This window comes from Ipomoea nil, unplaced genomic scaffold (genome assembly GCF_001879475.1).
Source record: "Ipomoea nil cultivar Tokyo-kokei standard unplaced genomic scaffold, Asagao_1.1 scaffold1407, whole genome shotgun sequence".
In the NCBI taxonomy this organism is placed as follows: Eukaryota; Viridiplantae; Streptophyta; class Magnoliopsida; order Solanales; family Convolvulaceae; genus Ipomoea; species Ipomoea nil.
This window is the reverse complement of record NW_017617835.1, coordinates 3,503,926-3,524,171: the sequence shown is the minus strand read 5'-3', so window position 1 is coordinate 3,524,171 and position 20,246 is coordinate 3,503,926. Positions and strand designations below refer to the sequence as shown.

The 20,246-nt window shown below is 35.4% G+C and overlaps 3 protein-coding genes across 6 annotated transcripts; all 3 read right to left on the bottom strand.

Annotated features, from left to right (window-relative positions):
• Positions 1 to 498: 498 nt before the first annotated feature.
• Positions 499 to 5,878, bottom strand: LOC109186573 (serine hydroxymethyltransferase, mitochondrial-like). Of its 2 annotated transcripts, none has more exons than XM_019336618.1 (16): positions 5,578 to 5,878; positions 5,388 to 5,438; positions 5,194 to 5,280; positions 4,945 to 5,066; positions 4,722 to 4,798; positions 4,319 to 4,443; positions 4,134 to 4,226; positions 3,305 to 3,397; positions 3,004 to 3,201; positions 2,730 to 2,834; positions 2,555 to 2,620; positions 2,372 to 2,449; positions 1,838 to 1,949; positions 1,547 to 1,657; positions 1,255 to 1,424; positions 499 to 712 (listed from the first exon to the last, which is right to left on the bottom strand). In XM_019336618.1, exons 1-15 carry the CDS (start codon positions 5,662 to 5,664, stop codon positions 1,276 to 1,278), a joined length of 1,554 nt encoding a protein of 517 aa, XP_019192163.1. In that variant the 5' UTR covers positions 5,665 to 5,878; the 3' UTR covers positions 499 to 712; positions 1,255 to 1,275. The 2 variants fall into 2 exon arrangements, with proteins under 2 accessions (XP_019192163.1, XP_019192162.1); XM_019336617.1 differs by having other exon boundaries at positions 499 to 709; positions 1,260 to 1,424.
• Positions 5,879 to 9,849: 3,971 nt separating this feature from the next.
• On the bottom strand, positions 9,850 to 11,626 carry LOC109186574 (peroxidase 5-like). Its single transcript, XM_019336619.1, has 2 exons — positions 11,386 to 11,626; positions 9,850 to 10,762 (listed from the first exon to the last, which is right to left on the bottom strand). The coding sequence occupies exons 1-2, from the start codon at positions 11,617 to 11,619 to the stop codon at positions 9,998 to 10,000; spliced, it is 999 nt and encodes a 332-aa protein (XP_019192164.1). The 5' UTR covers positions 11,620 to 11,626; the 3' UTR covers positions 9,850 to 9,997.
• Positions 11,627 to 14,697: 3,071 nt separating this feature from the next.
• On the bottom strand, positions 14,698 to 19,559 carry LOC109186572 (neutral/alkaline invertase 3, chloroplastic-like). 3 transcript variants are annotated; one of them, XR_002055148.1, is made up of 8 exons: positions 19,376 to 19,559; positions 18,169 to 18,937; positions 17,173 to 17,338; positions 16,830 to 17,041; positions 15,912 to 16,405; positions 15,760 to 15,808; positions 14,903 to 15,347; positions 14,698 to 14,871 (listed from the first exon to the last, which is right to left on the bottom strand). XR_002055148.1 is itself a non-coding variant. In XM_019336615.1 (7 exons), the coding sequence occupies exons 2-7, from the start codon at positions 18,826 to 18,828 to the stop codon at positions 15,018 to 15,020; spliced, it is 1,911 nt and encodes a 636-aa protein (XP_019192160.1). In that variant the 5' UTR covers positions 18,829 to 18,937; positions 19,376 to 19,559; the 3' UTR covers positions 14,731 to 15,017. The 3 variants fall into 3 exon arrangements, 2 of the variants coding, with proteins under 2 accessions (XP_019192160.1, XP_019192161.1); XM_019336615.1 differs by having other exon boundaries at positions 14,731 to 15,347; XM_019336616.1 differs by lacking the exon at positions 19,376 to 19,559 and adding an exon at positions 19,139 to 19,247 and having other exon boundaries at positions 14,731 to 15,347.
• Positions 19,560 to 20,246: the final 687 nt, after the last annotated feature.

Below are 20,246 nucleotides of genomic sequence, written 5' to 3'. Positions count from 1 at the left end.
ATAAATATGGATGTTGCATCAAAAATTAAAATATGTATTCTAATTTCTTTTTTTAATTTTAACAACTTTAATCAAAATTCATTTATTAAGCCATTTGGCTATTATTTGTTTAAAATTTAAATAATTTTAAGATAAGATTTAACTTAAATTTAAAAAAAAAAAAAAAAAAAAAAAAAAAAAAGAAGAAGAAGAAGAAGAAGAAGAAGAAGACAACCCAACTCTGTTGGATAAATAAAGAAATATATTAAGCTCAATTAACATTTTGGTTATTGGTGGGTATGAATTATCCCATACCTTCAGTTGAAAATTTTCATAATTTCATATAATTTACTTAAGAGCAAATTCCACTTGTAGTCATTATCTCAAAATGAATCAATTTTAATATTTACTGTCTTTTTTTTTTTAATCTATATTCTTTTAGCTTTTTTTTATTCTATATTTTTTTCATAATATTCCTTTTGAAAAATAAAAGCAAACTACTAATAATAATAACAAATAAAAGGCAATGATGTACTAAGGTAAAATTAAATGAATAGAGATTTTCTATGTTTTGGTAAAAAAGCATAGGATTTTAGGGAAGACAAATATTTTATACACATTTTCTAGAATCATTTTTAGTGTTGATCTTCATTGCACCACAGCACTCTTGATTTCATGAACAATTGGGATTCAAATCTTGTCATTTGAATTGGGAGTGAGATTGCATCCTCTATATACACAGCATAATAAACCATGTAAGTACCAGACACAGTAATATATATCTTCAATTTAGAAAACATAAAATATAAAATGAAAAATTAAAACGAAAAACTAAAGATAATGAAGTAAATGTAGCCTACTAATGATGCTCAATCACATTCCTGACAAAGGGTTTTTGGCTAAAATGGAAAGAAATGGGAGCACTTCTCAAACTAGTTTTGTCAATTTTTGTTCAAGATTCAAACTCCTCAATTTCATCCAGTCCACTCTAAGTGGGGGAGGGTGTTGGGGGTGGAACCATAAAGAAAGAGCACCAGTAATTTTTTATTTTTTTTGGTCAAACCACGAGGTGTCCTGAGCAAACTCTAACTGTAAAAGGCACCTTTTAAGCCAATTAAGGGGCAAAGTGTTGGTCAGATTGATTTTCAAACTCCCGACCTCTCTTAACGGATGAGAGTGCACAGCCACTCACGCCAACCAAGCTGGTTCGCTGGTAATTCTATAAACAGGTGAAATAGTTGAAGTCTAACACTTTCAGAGGTGTCAAGTAAGAGGACTACCTATCTTCTGAAAAGTTCAGTGTTTGTATTTCATGGTTTCCTTCTCAAACCCAATTGTGGGAAATTGTTTTGCATAATCCTCGACCTCGGATCGGAGCTTTGCAATCTCAGATTGTGTGCTGGAACTGGAGTTCATAGCTGTCACGAAGTCCTTCAACTTTGTTCCTGGGGAAACCGAGTACTTGTTAGCATATAACTAGAATAATCTCAAAAATGCTCGATAACTTGGAACAATTGTTGATGGGTAATACAAGCCATAGATGTCAACATGAATGAATTTATTAAACCTTGTGCCTTGGCTTTTATCTCAAGTGCCAACATTACAGCAGCATCAAAGAACTCGGCCACTTTAACAAAATCCTCCTCAACAAATCCTCTAGACGTGAGAGCCGGGGTTCCTGGATTGTCAGGTTAGTCGAAGTTACTAAAAATAGCTATGCAATTCAAAAGAGTAATTTAAGCAAAGTGATGGGTTGAAGAGCAAGGAAAACTTCACGACTCAGCATTTCTGCATTTGAACAGGCAAGAGTCGAGGGAAGCATTTTGTGAAGAAGATGGTCAGAAGAGAAGTGCTTTACCCATACGAATGCCACCAGGCACCATGGCAGACACATCTCCGGGAACTGTATTCTTATTAGCTGCTATATGCACCGACTCTAAAACCTTTTCAACTCGGGAGCCATCAATACCCTGCAAGAAAAAGTCACAATGCAGTCGCATGCTTAGAAACAAAATTGATATCCACTTCAGTCTCAGATGTCACCGCCTTTAGAACTTATATAGTCTACAAAACTAGTGAATTTATTGAGTAATAGGTTATTTAGGAGTCAACTACCCCCACATGAAGCAATGAGAGAAACATCTTCAATCACAATCCCTTTTAACTTGCTTCCACAACAAATTGAACAAGACCGTTTAGAGCTCCTCTTAGACCAAGTTGCTAGATTGTTTGTAAAAGCTCCAATGATGAACTCTACTAAGCCACAAAGGATTCCCAATTGAAAAAAAAAATAAATGAACTAACTATACACTTTAAGCCTTTAAGGTGTGAAAAACAACAACCTATCAAACCAAAAGGAGGAGAGGGAACGAGTTAAATATTGGTTAGCTACCTTATTTCTTAAATTTACCAGGACCAGATGATTGTCAGTCCCACCAGAAACAAGGTCATAGCCTCTCTCTAACAAACTCTGCCAGCAAGAAAGACCACTTTCATCACAAACATCGTCAAGAAATGACAACAAAAATCACACTACAGAAGAAAATAAGAAATGAAGTATGAATATAACTATTACCTTGGCAAACTTTGAGCAATTACTGAGAACTTGCTCCTGATAAGCCTTGTATTCTGGTGTCGTAGCCTACACAAGAGACAGTCAAAATAATAATAAACAATGACTGTTATCCCATATACCAATAACAATGGAAAATGACAAAACTATTATTTTTAAAAAGGTGACAAAATATTACTTGTTTCAGAGCAACTGCTAAGGCTGTAATTGTGTGATTGTGGGGGCCACCTTGAAGTCCAGGAAAAACAGCTTGATTAATTTTGTCTTCATAGTCATACATAACCTGTAGTATACAAATGAAACTGTTATTTTACCAAGACAGTTATCCAATGACCCAAAAAAACAAAGGAAAGCAACAAAATTGTCTTCAAGAATTGAAATAAAAGACGTGTATCCAAATCTGTCTGTATTTATTTGTTCATTAAGGTTATAAGTTATAAGTTATAACATACTTCTTTTCCTTGTTTGTTAATCTCCTTCAGTCCCTTCCTGAAAAAGATCATTGCCCCACGTGGCCCACGAAGTGACTTGTGTGTTGTGGTTGTAACAACATCTGCATACTCAAAGGGCGAGGGAATGACCCCTGCAGCAACCAAGCCACTAATGTGTGCCATGTCCGCCAACATTACAGCTTTTTGCTTATCACATACCTGTCAAAGATTCCATATATAAAAATACTTTATTGTGCTGAAATATCTAAATAGTAAGTGGTTCATATGTTAAACAATGAGACAACAATGGTTTTCAAGTTACCTTGCGAATATGTGCATAATCATACAGACGTGCATAAGCACTTGCACCAGCAACAATTAATTTTGGTCTAAAGAGTGTTGCACTTTTCTCAAGCTGCATAACAGAGTTCAACCTTACATGAACATGACAAATTTGTAGAAATGAAAAAAACAATAGAAGCATTGTTAACCTCTCACAACCTACCGAGACACGATCACAGCAATACACCAATACCCAACAAAAACAAATAATTGAATATATATGTGTGTGCTGTGCACTGTGCGCGTATTCCTTTATTTATTTTCTGCCAGTCAAGACAGGGTATAATAGCTTTATGATGTGACTATCAAAGCAGCATAATCATATCGTATGATTAGATGCTACATTGGGTGATGCATGCTCTGGAGTTGCAACTCACAATCCATAACCAAATCCTTTGGAGCAGAGATAAGTTACACGTATATAGATGAGAGAATTTAGAACCATGATAAAACCATACAAATTAGAATCACAAAATTCCAACTGTACATGCTATTCTGTCTCGAGGAGTATTTGCAAGGGATAGAGACATGGGTGTGTTTGTATGTATACAAGGGCAGGACATGATTCCCATATCCACTATTAAAAAAATGTAACCATTACCAGGGTAAAGAAATGGGTGTATGCACAGTATTCTGTTTCTTTTTTATTTAAATTTTTTTTAAAAAAAACACACACACACACACAACAACAACAACAACAAAAACCATAAGGAAACTATAGAAATAAGCAATAAGCTAGACAGTAACATATACAAAATAGAATAGCTAAAGCAACTAGAAAATTTTCATCGATGTCACTAATGAGATACCTGGTCATAGTCAATGTATCCTGTACTCTCATCCAATCTGTATGGCATTGTCTCAAAGAAGATTGAGACAGCAGAAATCTTCTTGGTATCCGTCTGCACAATGGAGAATGGTGAGGCCAATAGATCTTAAAGAAAGAACCATGTAATAAACATCGTAGAGATTTAATTGGAAGAAACTGTAGTACCTGATAACCATGTGAAAGATGTCCGCCATGAGGAAGATCGAGAGCCATGATTCTCTCATGTGGTTTCAGCAAAGCGGTATATACTTGAAAGTTTGCAGGAGATCCTGATAGTGACTGAACATTGACTGCACTAGGTAAGTTCGAGTACTTTAAAAACATTATAATGGCTGGAATTCTAATGAAAGAGTCTTGCATAACACCGAATTTAACAAAGAAAAGTTCACCAAAGGCTTTTGAACAGACTGGACTAAATACTTTACATTGCTTGAGAAAAGGTTGAATATTTGCTTGTCATTCTATAACCGAAAGAAAAAAATTCAACTTTGTTACTTCTAAGCATTTAAAGCCACATCCCTCTTAACAACTACGTGTTTATGACTAAAGATGATGGGCAAATCATTACCTCCCCATTTCTCAGGATCCAATTGGAAAGTTTCTAAAGCACGCTTCTGACACAACCTCTCTGCCATATCAATATACCTGGGTGCACACACAATAAACATTATCCCCCATATGTAGTAATGAAATTACATTTACAACAATGATAGGTAGATAAAGTGACACAATCCCACAATATATGACCAGCAAATTGCAGTAGAAAAATGTGCAGAAGAGTGTCCACGTACTCATTTCCTCCATAGTATCGAGCCCCAGGGTACCCTTCACTATACTTGTTGGTCATCACTGATCCAACAGCTTGCATTACAGACACTGAAGTGAAATTCTCAGATGGTATAAGCTCCAGCCCCTAATTCCAGAAATCATCAAAACCCCAACGGGCCCAAATTTAAAATTCACAAATTTCCTAGTCATATCCCAATAACACTTGAACTATAAGCTTTGCAATCCCCAGGCTCAGCATGTACACTACTCACCTTCCATTGGCGAGCTTTTTCTAGCTCGATGATGTCGGCTATCTCTGGATCGATTTGTTCGAGAGGGGCATTCAATTGCTTTATCCACTGTCAGTCCAGTTCACAGAGACATAATGACAAACACCATATTGACGAAACGAAGGGAAAACCCAAAACCACAAATCTTGAAAATGAAAACAAAGATTAGATGGTACCGTAACGCGTGGGTCCTCCTTTCCTCGAACAGATTGATTGGGCAATGAGGACTAACGTTGTAAAAGCAAGAAAGAAAGCATATAGTGTTACTACAAAGGGAAGTATACATAAGTTTTCAGAAAAGACTTGATCTTTTCTAGTATTCTAGCATGTAACAAAGACTGTATGCTGATGGCCAGAGAAACCAACCGTGTACCGAAGAGAGGAGCTGCCATTGCAGAGAGGACGAAGCAGAAGTGGGGAAGAGCTCAATAGCCTTCGTAACGCCATTGACATTTGCGGCACTGTAAGCTTTTCAGTCTGGTGTTTGCTCGCAAGCAATCAAGAATTTGGATTGATTCCAATAATGGGCAACAAAAAATGTGAAAATTGATCGGTTGATGTGTTCTGCACTTCTGCCAGGTGAGTTTGCGAAAGGTGTAGCGCGCAGGTCGGGAGTTGGTAAGCTGAGAGGAACCGGCCCACAGCCTCTTCCCTCTTTGTGGCAATGTGGCCTGTAAAAAACCAAGTTCAAATACGGGATTTGGAAAACAATTTAAAGTTATTTTATAGTATGGATTTTTGTGATTTCTATTTATAATACCGGAACAGAATCACTTAAGTCGACATATTAATGTTAGGGTCACGTCCTCAGCACAATAAAAGTATTTGTTTTGTCATTATTTATCGATTTTAAAGACTTAATTTTCTGTCCTCAAACTTCATATTTGATCTATGAATAGTATATAGTTAAGACATCAATACGCATATCATATTATCTCATAACTAGTTACCCACTTCTATGGTGCAAGTCAACATAGGAAATAGCAATGGCTTAGACTTATCTATCATCTTGAGCAAGTCACAAGTAGATTCATCAATATATGGTAACTGATACATACAATGCCTATACTACGGTGGTATTTATCAAATGGTTGCTAGCTGATAGTTGATTGTGTTAGATTGTGTGATCAATTGACAGTATTAGTTGATTGTGTATAAGTATATTGTATTATTTTACTTAATATTTAAAATATTTTTATAATTTATTGTTATGTTGTGTTATTATTAATTATTTTTTAACTATTATTTTTTATTATTACTTTACTATTATAATTATAAAGAAATACTTCGTAGTTAATAATAATTTAATATTAAAATATAATTACAAATGAAAAATATAATAAAAATAAGATGTTAACGCAATTTTATATATTTATATTTATATATATATATATATATATATATATATATATATATATTAATAAACTACTCATCATATTAAAGTAGCTTTTTCATTTTAAGTTAATCAAATTAATAAGTGAGTCAAAAAATTGTTTATCAAACATATATATTAGTTCTTTAAGACTTTAACTAGTCAAACAAGCTAAGGGTGTGTTTGGTTGGTGGGTTTTGCCCATAGGAATGGGTATGAAAGTGATTGTTGTTGTTTGGTTGATAGGTTTTTAGAACACTACTATGGGTTTCGAATACCCCATCAATTGAAAAACGCATACCCAAATACAATAAGAGTTTCATTCCCTTATTCATTCTCAAGCACTACTATTAGTAACAATTCCCATTCCACCCTACTATCAAACAATGTTAAATATTTTCACCAAAACCCATTACCATTACCAAGTATTTGATACCCATTCCGATTCCGATTCCTATGTGCGAACCAAACACAGGGCCGGTCCTATCATTTTATAGGCCCGGGGCAGGACAAAAAAAATGGGCCCCCAATTAATATATATTTCATGTCTAAAATTTAAATAAAATAATTTTTTTTTTATTATTATAAAGAAAGGGGATACCCTACATATACACACTATTGCCTCAATAGAGGTTCAAACCTTACACCTCCCACTTAGGGGAGCAACCCGATACCAATGGACTACAAGCCACTTGGTATTAAAAAAAAAAATTATTAATACCAATAACTGTTAATAAGATTAACAAGTTTTTAACAATTTTACATACACAATAATAATCATTGAAAAAAATTCTAGGTGCTTTTCTTAATGTAAAATAATAAATAATCGTAAGTGCCTTCATACATAAATAATTATTATAGTTTATAAAAATGAATAAATAATTTAAAATTGAGTAATTATAAACAATAACATTGTTAGCATAATAAATAATAAATTAATTATTATTAAAAATTTACTAAACAATAATTGCAAACATATATGAAGCTAAAAAATTTTTTTTGACTAGGAACAAGAAATTAAAATATTTCATAACGCAATAAAAAATGTAAAAAGATATGAAACATAATTATCTAGATAAAATAGTTTGAACATAAAGCATATAAATCACACATCTTCTATATTATTTATATGATTTTTATAAATACTTTTTTTTTAAATACATAAAATTTCAAGTTTTTTAGAATAATTTGAATACAATGACACATGATAGAAGCTTCTATATTACATTGATTAGATATTCATAAAAAGGTACGGAGTAAATTATCTTTTAATTTTTTTTTATAATTCAATCTCAAAATATATCATATAACCCCCTCCGTCCTATTTTTACGTGTCTTGTTTGATTAACATGAGTTTATTGAACTTTTTTTAATTCAATTTTTTTATAATATGTTTAGTATAAGTATATAAAAATTTATAAATTTAGAAACTGCATTAAAATTTTAATATAAAAATTTATATATTTAATATAAAAAAATTTTCATAATATGTTTAGTATAAATATATGAAAATTTATATATTTAAAAACTACATGAAAAATACTACTCCGTATTAAACACAAAAAATCAATAAAAATAATTTTTTAAAAGATACATTAGAATATAAGCAAAGAAGTAAAGTTGAGGAATTCTAAAATGTGAAGGGAAGGTTTGGATCACCGGCCTTTGATTAAATGAGGTTAAAATTCAAATATCTTACCAACCAAACTAATTTACTATATTGTAAAACATATGTATATAAATTACTTACACTCAATGCATATATACTATATATATAAGAGATAGGATGGGGCCCTCCCCCAAGCTGGGCCCTGAGCAAGGGCCCAGCCTGCCCTTGCCCCAGGGCCGGCCCTGACCAAACACACCCTAAATTTTAGCTGATAAGCTATTTTTTAAACACCAGTACCCTTATATGAAATTGAGAATATAATACAATCCAAACAAGAAAGGCAACAGAACAAAGATTATTGTATTGATAATGAGAAGTCCTTATTATAAGCTAAACACAAAGTAAAGAAGCTCAGGAGCCTTAATAGTGTTTGGAAAATATACTAAGGGTGTGTTTGGTTGATGTGTTTTGCCCATAGGAATGGGTATGAAAGTGATTGCTATTGTTTGGTTAATAGGTTTTTAGAACACTACTATGGGTTTCGAATACCCCATCAATTGAAAAACTCATACCCAAATAAAATAAGGGTTTCATTCCCTTATTCATTCTCAAGCACTACTATTAGTAACCATTCTCATTCCACCCTACTACCAAACATGTTAAATACTTTCACCAAAACTCATTACTATTACCAAGTATTTGATACCCATTCCGATTCCGATTCCCATGTGCGAACCAAACACACCCTAAGTATATATAAGAAATTAGATATCTTTTTAGGATGGATGTTGTCTCTATTTATAATGTCAAAGTATGGAGAACATACTAAGGGTATCTCCATTTGTTTGTTTTAAGGGGATTTTGGTACAATAAAAGTCATAGTTGGAGATTTTAGATAAATGGAAAGAAAAGATTTTAATGATTTTTTTTTTTCTCTTGTAAAGATGGAGATTTTGCAGAGAAAAAAAAAATCCCGAAAACGGCGCTTGAAGCACACTTCGCGCCCGCTGGGGCGACTCTGAACAAATTTATTTGTGTTTTTGTTTTTTTAAACGGTTGTCAGAGTACTTTTTGTTTTGCTTTTCCTTTTTTTTTTCTTCCTCCCTTTTCTCTCCTGGTTCCTCAAAATTCACAAAAAAAAAAAAAAAAAAAAAAAAAAAAAAACATCTTTATTGATAATTCTCTAAATCATAATTAAATAGTGACATGATATTGGTAACTTAAGTTGGTCATAACACATGTTGGTGCCAGGATTATGTTCACAAAAGTGGCAATAAAAGTGACTTTTCTATCATCTTCCCTTAGTCTCATGACGAAACTTTATAACCTCAAAGTTGAGTAATAAACAATTCCAACTTAAACACATTTTAAAACTTAATCAATAAACAAGGAACCAAATTAATTAATAGAAGACTAGTTCAACAGATGCAAGTAAGTTCTATTTGGCTTCATTATATTGTTTACAGCTGTAGATCCACTAGGTAAATCAAATTATTTTTATTTTGTTAGCCAAAATAATAATGCATTTTATTCATAAAAAAAAAACAAAAAAAAAAAAAAAAAAAAAAACAAAGAAAGCAGCTTTTTAATTAATTAACATTAAAAAAAAAATGATATGATGCATGCATATGCATGGCATTTTACACTTTCATAGACTGCTGCAAAGTGCAAACTTTCCATTATTCAACACAAACAATTAAGAAACAATGATATTAGTTCCGGGATTATCTATTGCATACATTCGAGTAGTGACTGTCGATTTTCCTGGTAATCCAAAAAATAGCATAGCACAATAAACAATGAATTCAATTCACGAAATGACAGTTCTTTCTGATCTCTCCCATTTTCCCTGTGAGCACATCCAGGTTACCCATGTGCACCATCGCCGCCGCATACTTCTTAGCCCACGCGCCGCCGTTCCCAGCATTGAAATCCACCATTTTAGCCGTCCTGGGGTCCTCCGCCAGCGTCTGGTCCGATATCAGCACCCCTTTCTTCCCCTTCAGCGCCGCGTAGTACCTGTTGTCCAGCCGGTTCGGCGTCAAGACGTCGAGGTTCGTCTCATTGGCCACTCCGGTCCCGACGGTGAGCGCTTCCGGCGGACAGATAGATTTCAAAAACGCCGCCAGTTTCCCGTCCATCGGCAGGCGTTCGCCGCCGTTCTGGGGATAAATCCGGTTGGCGAAGACGGCGCAGTGAGCGATTCCGACGGAATGGGCGCCGGAGAGCGTCACCATCTCGTCCAGCGACATTCCTTTGTTGGCGAACTTGACGAACAGCTCCTGAACCGCGGCGAACGGGGAGGGGAGATTGGCGGCGGCCTCGTCCTTGCTCGAGACGCGGCCGTCGCGGCGGCCGGCGGGGACATCGTAGTTAATGTTCCCCAGTTTTCGGGAGCTGTCGCGAGCTGCAAAGGCGACCACGTCGGCGCACGACACGGTTCCCGGGCATGCGGCCTCTAGCTTAGACTTTGCTTCATCAATCACTTCAAAACCTCGTAAGCTGTTCTTGTTAGGCACAGCTTCCTTTTCTGAATCTGATCCGTCCAATAGCACTGATGCATCACAACCCTAATAAAACACACAAACCTCAAATATATTTACTTTTTAGACTATACATAATTTTGTTGGATGACAAGAAAAAACTTATCTGTCACTATTTAAATAATATGTGGATTGAGTAAATCCGATCTTGTAACTTTAATGACAAAGGAGAATATAGAGGTAAAACAACTAAGTTGGTCATAGCTGGACCAATTTGTAGTTACCAAGTCAATAATCTAACTAATTCTTAATTTGACTAGGGTTGCCTACATGGGCAGCTCAGTTGGTCACATGGATGATGGTTGCCTGCATGGACAGCTATGAGTTGGTTACATGGGTGAAGTTTGATAACAATGATCTGTAGGTGATCCAGTCTCACCAGCTGTAACCTCTCAAAGTGAGGGGTCTAGCCCTCTGACGTGTGCGGATCCTTGGGTTGAGAATTCAACTTTTTGGACACTAGGTTGTCCCAACACTATACATAATTATATCTCCAAAACTATACATATATAATTATATTACTCCGTATATTGGATATACTATCAATATCAATACCAATCAGCTCTAGCTAATACCCAATATAGTTTCATTCTATATTATCTATGTGGTTTGAATTGAAATAATAAACATGACAGATAAAATAGGTATACCCGGACGAAACAATCATGGAAGTGCATCCTGATAAGGCCGGCACCGATGCCGGGATTGGAAGAGACAGCTTTGGACACAACGTTTTTGACGATGGCTTCGGCTTTGGGGCAACTACGGCGATAGAATCCTACTTTGAGAAGTGGTTGGTTGGCCGCCATGGCCGAGGCAGAAAGGAAAAGGAGTAAGCATGAGAGCTTCATAAGCGCCATAGCTTGAAGCTTCTTGGAATCCATTTCAGGTGGTCTGGCACTCTCTTTTCTCTCACCATGCATTATACTGCATGTATTTATATATAGGATGAGGAAGCAAAAGTGGATCTGCTTCATTAAAAAAATAATAATAAAAAAAATTCTTAGCATAACTTAATAGGGGTACTAGTTGGTAAGTTAACTATTAATGTTGATAGAGAATATTTTCCTAGGTATACCTACCGATACATAGTGCATATTTGCTCGATACCAAGTGATCAAGTTACTATGAGGAACTATTACTGATCATGGCCGACCCGATCTAAGGGTGAAGACCGAGCAAATGCTTAACTAGCAGTAGTTTTCGCCCCACCTAGAAGGATCCATCACGACCTAGGGGCGGCCTATCCGACCAAGTTCACTTGAGAATAAACCTAGATTATTGATCTCGATCCGACCATATCGGCGTAGTGGCAAGTCAAGAACATCGTGACATGTGGGCGTCACTACACCGCCACCGAGCTCACTGACTCCATGCACGACACGTGTCAGGCATGTCGAGAGTCCGGCATGTGTCTTCTTTTTCCCTATAAATACCACATCTAATGCTGGAGATGAGGACTTTTGAGGCAATTTCTACATAACCATTGGCAGCTCGGGACACCCTCTGTCCCACAGTCAAATTTTCCAAGCTCAACCACTTAAATCAACAAGCAAACGATAAAAGGATCCACTTACGAACCGAATTGAATTATAGCTGGCGATAAAAGGTCCGCCTAGATTGCTTATAACTGATCGATTCAAACTAGTAAGATTAATAATAAGCAGCTCTAATAGGGAGTCGAACTTGGAACCTTGTAATTATCAAATCAATTATCCGGTAATTTTAAAATGCCATAAAAATAAAAAAGTTTCTAATAGTGGATTGTAAAGTTTCAAAAGTTAGGGTTGGTGTGTAAGGAATATAGATTTAGAAATGGCATGGGAATGGTTGTATTAGTTGTTTATGCTACAGCTTGCAATACAAAAATGATTTAGGGCTAAAGATGTGGTTTAACAAGTCAGATTATTCTAATTACAGACTGAACATTGTTATCATATAGGGTTGACCATTTTATTATGAATGGACCGTACGGGGAATGACACTTATGTAGTATCTACCTTAAGCTACATACCAACTCCCATCTGAATCAATCTGATACCATATTTATTCTTAATTCTATTAAGTTGGTACCATGTATTGTTCATTAGGGCCAAGTACCCACTATAACATTTTTCTTTTTAATAACTCATCTTTCCCAACTTTACCAAATTATATCTTAAACTCCATGAACCCGTCTTAAGGCTCACGAGGGAGGTAAGTAAATCTCAAGTTGTCTAAATGATTTTAGGTTCCCCCGCCGATGGTATACTTGTGTACACAAGAGGTCTTCACCACCACTAATTGATAATATTTCTTTTTCTTTTTTCAGTTCAAAATTGAAGTACAGTTGGTGAGTATTTGTTACTTGTTAGGATCAAACGCTTACTGTTATGTCAAAAGGTATCATTCCATGTACTTGAAGGCAAATATGAGAACCAAAAATCAACCATTTATATCTATTTGCATTGCAAAATCACAACTGCACATTTATTTGCACATGTAGTGATGGTATTTAAATAATCGTCTAGGGACAATCTCAACCAAGTTAGTTGAATAGTTGACTTGATAATTATAAAGTTTCAAGTTTAACGTACTCTCTATAAGAATTGTTTATTAGCCTTATTTATTTGTAGTCCTTTACTGGTTAAGGTCACAAGGTATTCTTCACCTAGAGCACATTTTTCAAGTAATGACTCTAAATTTTTCAATTCAGTAAAATTTTTCTATATTCATTCCATAATAAAATTATGCAGAAATATGTATGTGTATATATACCGTAACAAAGATTGGACCGAACATCAATTAGACTAGTCGCATTTATTAAAATGCAAATACCAATACAATATGCACGAAAAAAATTATTATATATTGAATATTAATACAATATGAATTCGATTATTGTCAAAATCATTTTAATCAGGCTCACATATATGGTTTTTTTAGGCAGTTTACTTTCTTCTGTATTATTTACAGACTATTATATAATAGTAAATAATTCTTAGTGCACACTCTCAAATAATAGCTGCGAGTTTTCTCATAACTGAAAAAAATATATAAAATAAAATTGTTGTGTGCCTTTAGTGGGTGGCCTGGAACAAGGTCCAGTAGGCTGGGGAATATGGTGTGATGTGTGAAGCACGAGATCAGATCACAACCTGGCATTTTGTGTTAGTATATTTGGTTATGGCCTCGGATTTAAGCAGTCTCTTAACTTTACACATTTTTTTTATTTTTTGAGTACAACTTAACACAATTTATTCTAATAAAAACAGATATTAATAACAATTAATTGAGGAGCATCCGTAACTAAAGATACTGTTTTTGTGTTTCCCCATACAAGGCAACAACACAAAAACAAAAAATCCAGGCAACACGCACTTCAATAGTATCCATTTTTAACAAGAATTAAATATCATTAGAAAGAGTTACAAATGACAAATTAAATTCAGTAATCAAAATCCATTGGCTTTGGGAAACATAAATCCAATGAATTAAGCATATGCTGAAATGAAAAAATAAAAAATAAAAAAGGAAACATAATTAAAGTTAAGCATATAATTCTACGAGGAAGAAGACAATAAAAAGAAAATAAAAAATAAATAAATAACAGGGTGGCATAACTTTACATCAAACCTAATTCATCCTATTGCCTCAAACAAAGAGTAATCACTCTATTATTAATTATAAAAACAATATGGTAGTTTTGATTTTTTATTTTATTTATTTATTTATTTTGCATATATATGGTATTGCTACCAGGCTGTAAAATTAATCTGAATTCAACTCACAGCTTAACAATTGTCTCAAATTTATTAAATTAGTAGTTTTGAAATTTCAATTGTCCCAAATTTATTAAATTAGTAGTTTTGTAATTTCAATTGTCAACTCACCGATTATGAAAGTAATTAAAAGAATTTGTTGTCTTAGGTACATAAAATTAATTTAGAATCTGTATATATATAAGTTCTTAAATATATTCTTGAGTAGAATATTCACCGGTGTAATCACTTATATACCCAAAGTCCCAAACTCAAATACATATATCACAATAAGAGCTCTAAGAGAATACAAGATAAAACAGTAGTGGATCTTATGTCCTTTATAAATGGCAAGAACACTATAGTTCCACTTAAAGAAGCTACTATATACTAGAGCTGAGTATTATCAAATACTTTCCAGCAGAAGATTATATCGTCTCTACTCTTAAATCCCGCAAACCCGAACTGTACAAATGTGCAATACAGCAGTCATAGATGAACTGTTGATTGACGAAAACTGTGTGAATCATACGGCTCAGAACTTATACGATGTAGGTCTTCTGGGAACTTTTTGGGCCTCGTTTTTTCTTCCTGGGGTTTGAACTGATGGCACAAGAGAAAGCGTTGACAAGCTCGGAGTCCTCTTCGGTAATCAGAATCTTGGCTAAACTGGGGTCGGAAAGCAGTTGTTTTGAAACGAGGTATCCGGCAATTGACCAAGTTTGGAATTGGCGAGCCTGTTTTCCAATGAACCTCGCACTTTTGGTGTCGTAGTATTCGGGCCAGTTGTCTTGCGCTAAGCGTTTCTCGGCAACTTCAACAGCTCTTGCTGCAATGTCTGGCCGATTCATCTTAATGCAAGCCACCGTAAGCTGCAAAACGCAAAGTGAAATTATTGCAACGTCAGCTGTTGTAATCATCTTTAGGTTGTAAAACTATAAATCACTTCTCAGTTCTCACATTGATAAAATAAGAGAGAAAATATGAGTTTATAAGGCTATGGGTTAGACTAGCTAATTGGTTGGATTCAATCTTTAATGTGGTTTGACTCATATGCATTATAGCCCAATTGAGTGATCCTAGCCCAATCTTAGTTTATAACATGGTATCACCAGGTTATGGGTATTGGTGACGTCCAAGCTTTCATGAGCCCGCTTGTTCAGATTATTATAGCCCAATTGAGTGACCCTAGCCCAATCTTAGTTTATAAGATGTCTACAATGAATAATAGACATTTCTTAAGAAAAATTTAAACAAATGGCAAAATTGGAAGTGACGGCTAACCTGCCAGAGCAAAGTTGGCCAAGAACCTCCATTGTGGTAAGACCAAGGCCTTGCAACAGAAGCATTATACGATAATAAGACGGGAAAGGTTAATTCGATGGTAATAAGACAGTAAAAAACAATTAAGAAGTAATATTGAAGTATATACTTACGTGTTCTTGGGATCACACCCTGTGATGATCTGCCACTCCTGACCTTCAAGAGCAGGGTAACATATTTTGACCGGCATGCCTGCTACCAAATCAGCCCATTTGGTTTCGACGAGATCTAATATGGCATGTGACTGATCGGCCGTGGCAAGACTGCTGACTATAGACCACAAGTTCCCGAGAGAAAAGAACCGGAAATCCATGTGAGCAGGTTGCAAGTTTCCAATTAGATAACCTCCTTTATTCGGCATCCACTCAACCAGCCAATGGGGAATCTGATCAGGGTAGATGTTGAACTTGTTAACAGCATCGTACGAGTACTCTTCTGTATTGTAACGGTATATCTCATTTAGTTTTTTCATATCGGTCCAATAATATTCCCTTATATGGAACGATAAAGCAACAAGACGATTGTTCAATGCTCGAATAAGTTCAGCTGAACTATCCTCGGGTGTGAGCATTTCTCGTGCACCGAGTAATGCAGAATAGAAAAGCGCCTGCAAATAGAATAGAACGCTGCATTATGCTACTCAATCCCGAACAAATCAACCACACCCCGTCCCCATGAATAGCAAATGTTATACCGCCTGTTAAGAGTTCCACATTGATAAAATAAGAGAGAATATATAGGCAAGGTTGAAAAAATCGCTAGGCGCCTAGACCGCCTAGGGCACCTAGAGTGATTAATCGGCGCCTAGGTGGCCGACCGCCTAGCGCCTAGGCGCCGATTAATCGGCACTCAGGCCCGATTTTTGCAACACTGTATATAGGTTTATAAGGCCATGGGTTAGACTAGCTAATTGATTGGATTCAATCTTTTAGTGTGGTTCAGTCCATGTGCATTATAGTCCAATTGAGTAACCCTAGCCCAATCTTATAGTTTATTATTCTGCTTTTGTAACGGGCTCAATTGACTCGTACCTGAATCTCTAACGGGTGACCATGAATTCCCATACGCCGATCTATCATGCACGAACCATCGGTGACCAACAATGTCGGGAACATATCAAATCCATCAGCAAGACATAGCCTGAGTATCATCTTAATTCCAGTCTGAACATCCACTCTCTCCTGAAGCGAGAGATCACCCGAACATTTTCCATACGCACGTAACAAAATAATCCACCATAGTCCTGCAATCGACATTAAGATAATTGAAGTTATGTTTATAACAACATAAAATAGTCTCTTGTCGTCACGTTTATCAAAGTTTCAAAACGTAACATTGCATCTCTTTCCACTGGAAAGTGGAAACTTTCATTACCGGAATCAACTGGTGCGACACGGCCAATTGCGGCCTCTCCAAAGTCGGGATCCAGCACCTCTTCCGTTGCAGAGTCATCACCATCCATAGGAATTGTACGGACTTTGAAACTGGCGGGCATTAACCCCTGACCGGGACTGTGACAATCCATTGTTTTCTCCCAGCTCTGTCAAAAATTTACACGGTACACTAGTCATTCTGCATTTTATTCGTTGCATATAACATGTGATTGTAGTCGAAGAAACATATTCAATATGAATGAAATACTCATTCTAAAATTTCTTATGGTATTTCAGGATAAGATCAAGAACCCCGGTATAGCAGAATGTTGTAGCTTAAGTTTCACAGTTCAAAACTACAAAGCAAATGGAAGACTACGAATTCCCATTTAGAAAGATCGTCAACCATTTTAGGCCTTGAGGTAACCTTAAAAATGACTTCATAGTACAATGATAAACCAATCATGGTTTCAGATAACTGTCTTTAGCAAATCTTATCTCAATGCTGCATTAAGCAACTAGAACAACTCATAGACTTTGGCCCTGCTTGGTAACATAGTTAGCTTATTTGACCACTATTAGCTGTTTGACTTGGTTAAACAACCAATATAAGTTCTAATTAATTAGTTTTGTATATCAGCTTATTGCTCCAAAACGCTAAAATTCAAAAAGCTACTCAAAGCAGCTTTTTCAATAAGTTTTTTGAGAAAGTCATTTTGCATGTAATCAGCTATCAGCTAACAGCTAATTTACTAAACATCTTTCTACAATCAGCTAATGTTATCAACTAGCCAAACCCACTAATCCAATCAGCTAACAACTATTTACCAAACACCCCCTTTGACAAAAAGCAAGTTGATGGAATTCATGGGGTTGAAAACTAGAAATAGACCGTGTAGATATTGATTGGGGAAAGTTACAAGTGTAACAATTTCTAGGAAAGCAGATGAATATAGATAAATACTTGCCCGGATAATCAGAAGCTGCAAATGTTTACCTGAAGCTGAAGCGTATGAAGGATGAAGTTCCGAACAATATCGTACTCTCCCTTCAACAGAAAAGCTATGCCAGAAGGTATAAAGTCACGGATAAAGACTTGATCGTAGTTCAGAACACTAACATCAGAAGCAGTTGGGTCCTTTGCAGCAATTGTTCCTACGGGGTTGCCACAATAGTAAACAACCGACTCCTTCAATAGTTCCCATGCCTCATCCACAAACGGGCTACTAATCTTCCCGTTGCTAGTGTCCCGAATTGTTCCATTCGTTTGTAAGCTTCCATTGGACACAAAATCCTCACGAGCCGTGTCAAATCCCTTAGTATTATCTACAAACAATGCTCCATTCCCATTTTCTGCTGCAATCCCGCTTACACTATCCGCTTTTTGGCAGTTGTAGCACATCCGCCTTAGAGGGCCGGTACCAAATCCATGCAAATCTCTCCGACAACCCCCCATAAATGACCGACTGTTTATGTTAAGGTATAAATGGTTCGAACATTTGAGCATTTTCATATATTTTAAGCCTCTTTTATTTCTCAAGTTTAGCAAGGAACCAGAAGGATGTCCTTGGCCTGATGCCCTAAAACATTGATCAGACCCGAATAGGCCAGGCACACCGCTGCCCAGAACCCGTAGAACTGCCTCTGAAGTATTCATTGGTCCTTTTTTCGACGAAAACAAACAATTTATATACTTCACAATGAGGCTCTCACTTCCACTTCAATATCAATTGCCCACATGAAACAAAAGGGAATAATACTGGAATCTGTGAAAGAAACACAATTGAAACCAAGTAGAAATGCAAGAAATTTATTGAATTAAGATAATTGTCGTGTATAGTTACGTAAAATCAAATGTTATTTGATCAGGACAGACAGAATTACAGGACCCAAACTAGCAGATCTATGTTATTTGGAACAAAACATACTAAAAATTAAAAAAGTACGTAAATTGAGATCGAAATTACCCAAATTCCATAATCATATTAAACAGGTATGTTTGCATCAATCAATTTTATCTTTTTGTTTTCTCAGAGATTTACCCACAATAACATTAAAAAAAAAAAAAAAAGAAATCCAAAATAACGTTATCCACTCCCTCCAAACACCTAACCACTGTAAACGATTTTCATATGTCAAAGCCATAAAAGAAAACGATAAATATCCAGACAGCAACAAAGGCAAGAAATTCACAGAAAATTTACCTGATAATGTGATGATTTAAAGATTGAATTTCAATCGCGGCTGCAATGGAGATTTTATAGTTGCGTGTGAGTGTAGGCCGCAACCTCAATGGCGGGCGTAAAATGGCAACAACCCACGACTCCCACGAGAAAAAGTCGCTGTCTTTACAATCGAAAGTTAATTTGAATTCATTGTACTTGGTACGCGAAAGCTCGGTAAGCTTATTTCTGTCCATTCGTGAGCTTGATATTTCAATATATTCTTGTTTCTTTTATTTGTTTTTCTTAACTGATATTCGTATATTTTGTTTTCACCTTTTAGAAAGAAAAATACTTTTTAGCCCTGCCCGTACAAACTTAATTCATTGGTTTAGTTAACAGTATTTAAGAGAAGAAAAAAAAAATTCATCTAAGATTATTTTTAGCCATAGAGAAGGGGTTTGATCTTATGTGCATAATGGGTTATAAAAAGTCATTTAATTTTTGTCATATTAAATGATATTTTTTTTTTTATACTTGGGTGATTTTAATTTTATTGGACTAATCTTAAAGTCACATGACTCCGTCTCTATAATCACTGTAAAGGTAAATCACGAGTCGCGCAAATATGCCCACCGCTTTGATGCGCTAAGAAGATATCCAATCTACAACTTCCATCATCATGAGTCACTGGAATTCGAACCACACAGTGTCACTTTCAATCATGATATCAAGTCTAGCGACAAACCATTATGCTAATACCTGGGGACAAATTAAATGATTTTTATATGGACATCTAGCATTTTTCTTAACAAAAAAAAAAAAAAAAAAAAAAAAAAAAAAAAAAAAAAAAAGAAGATGAAAATTGACGAAGCAATTGAGATTTTGGAGTCAACATTTTGTGGTATCTGAA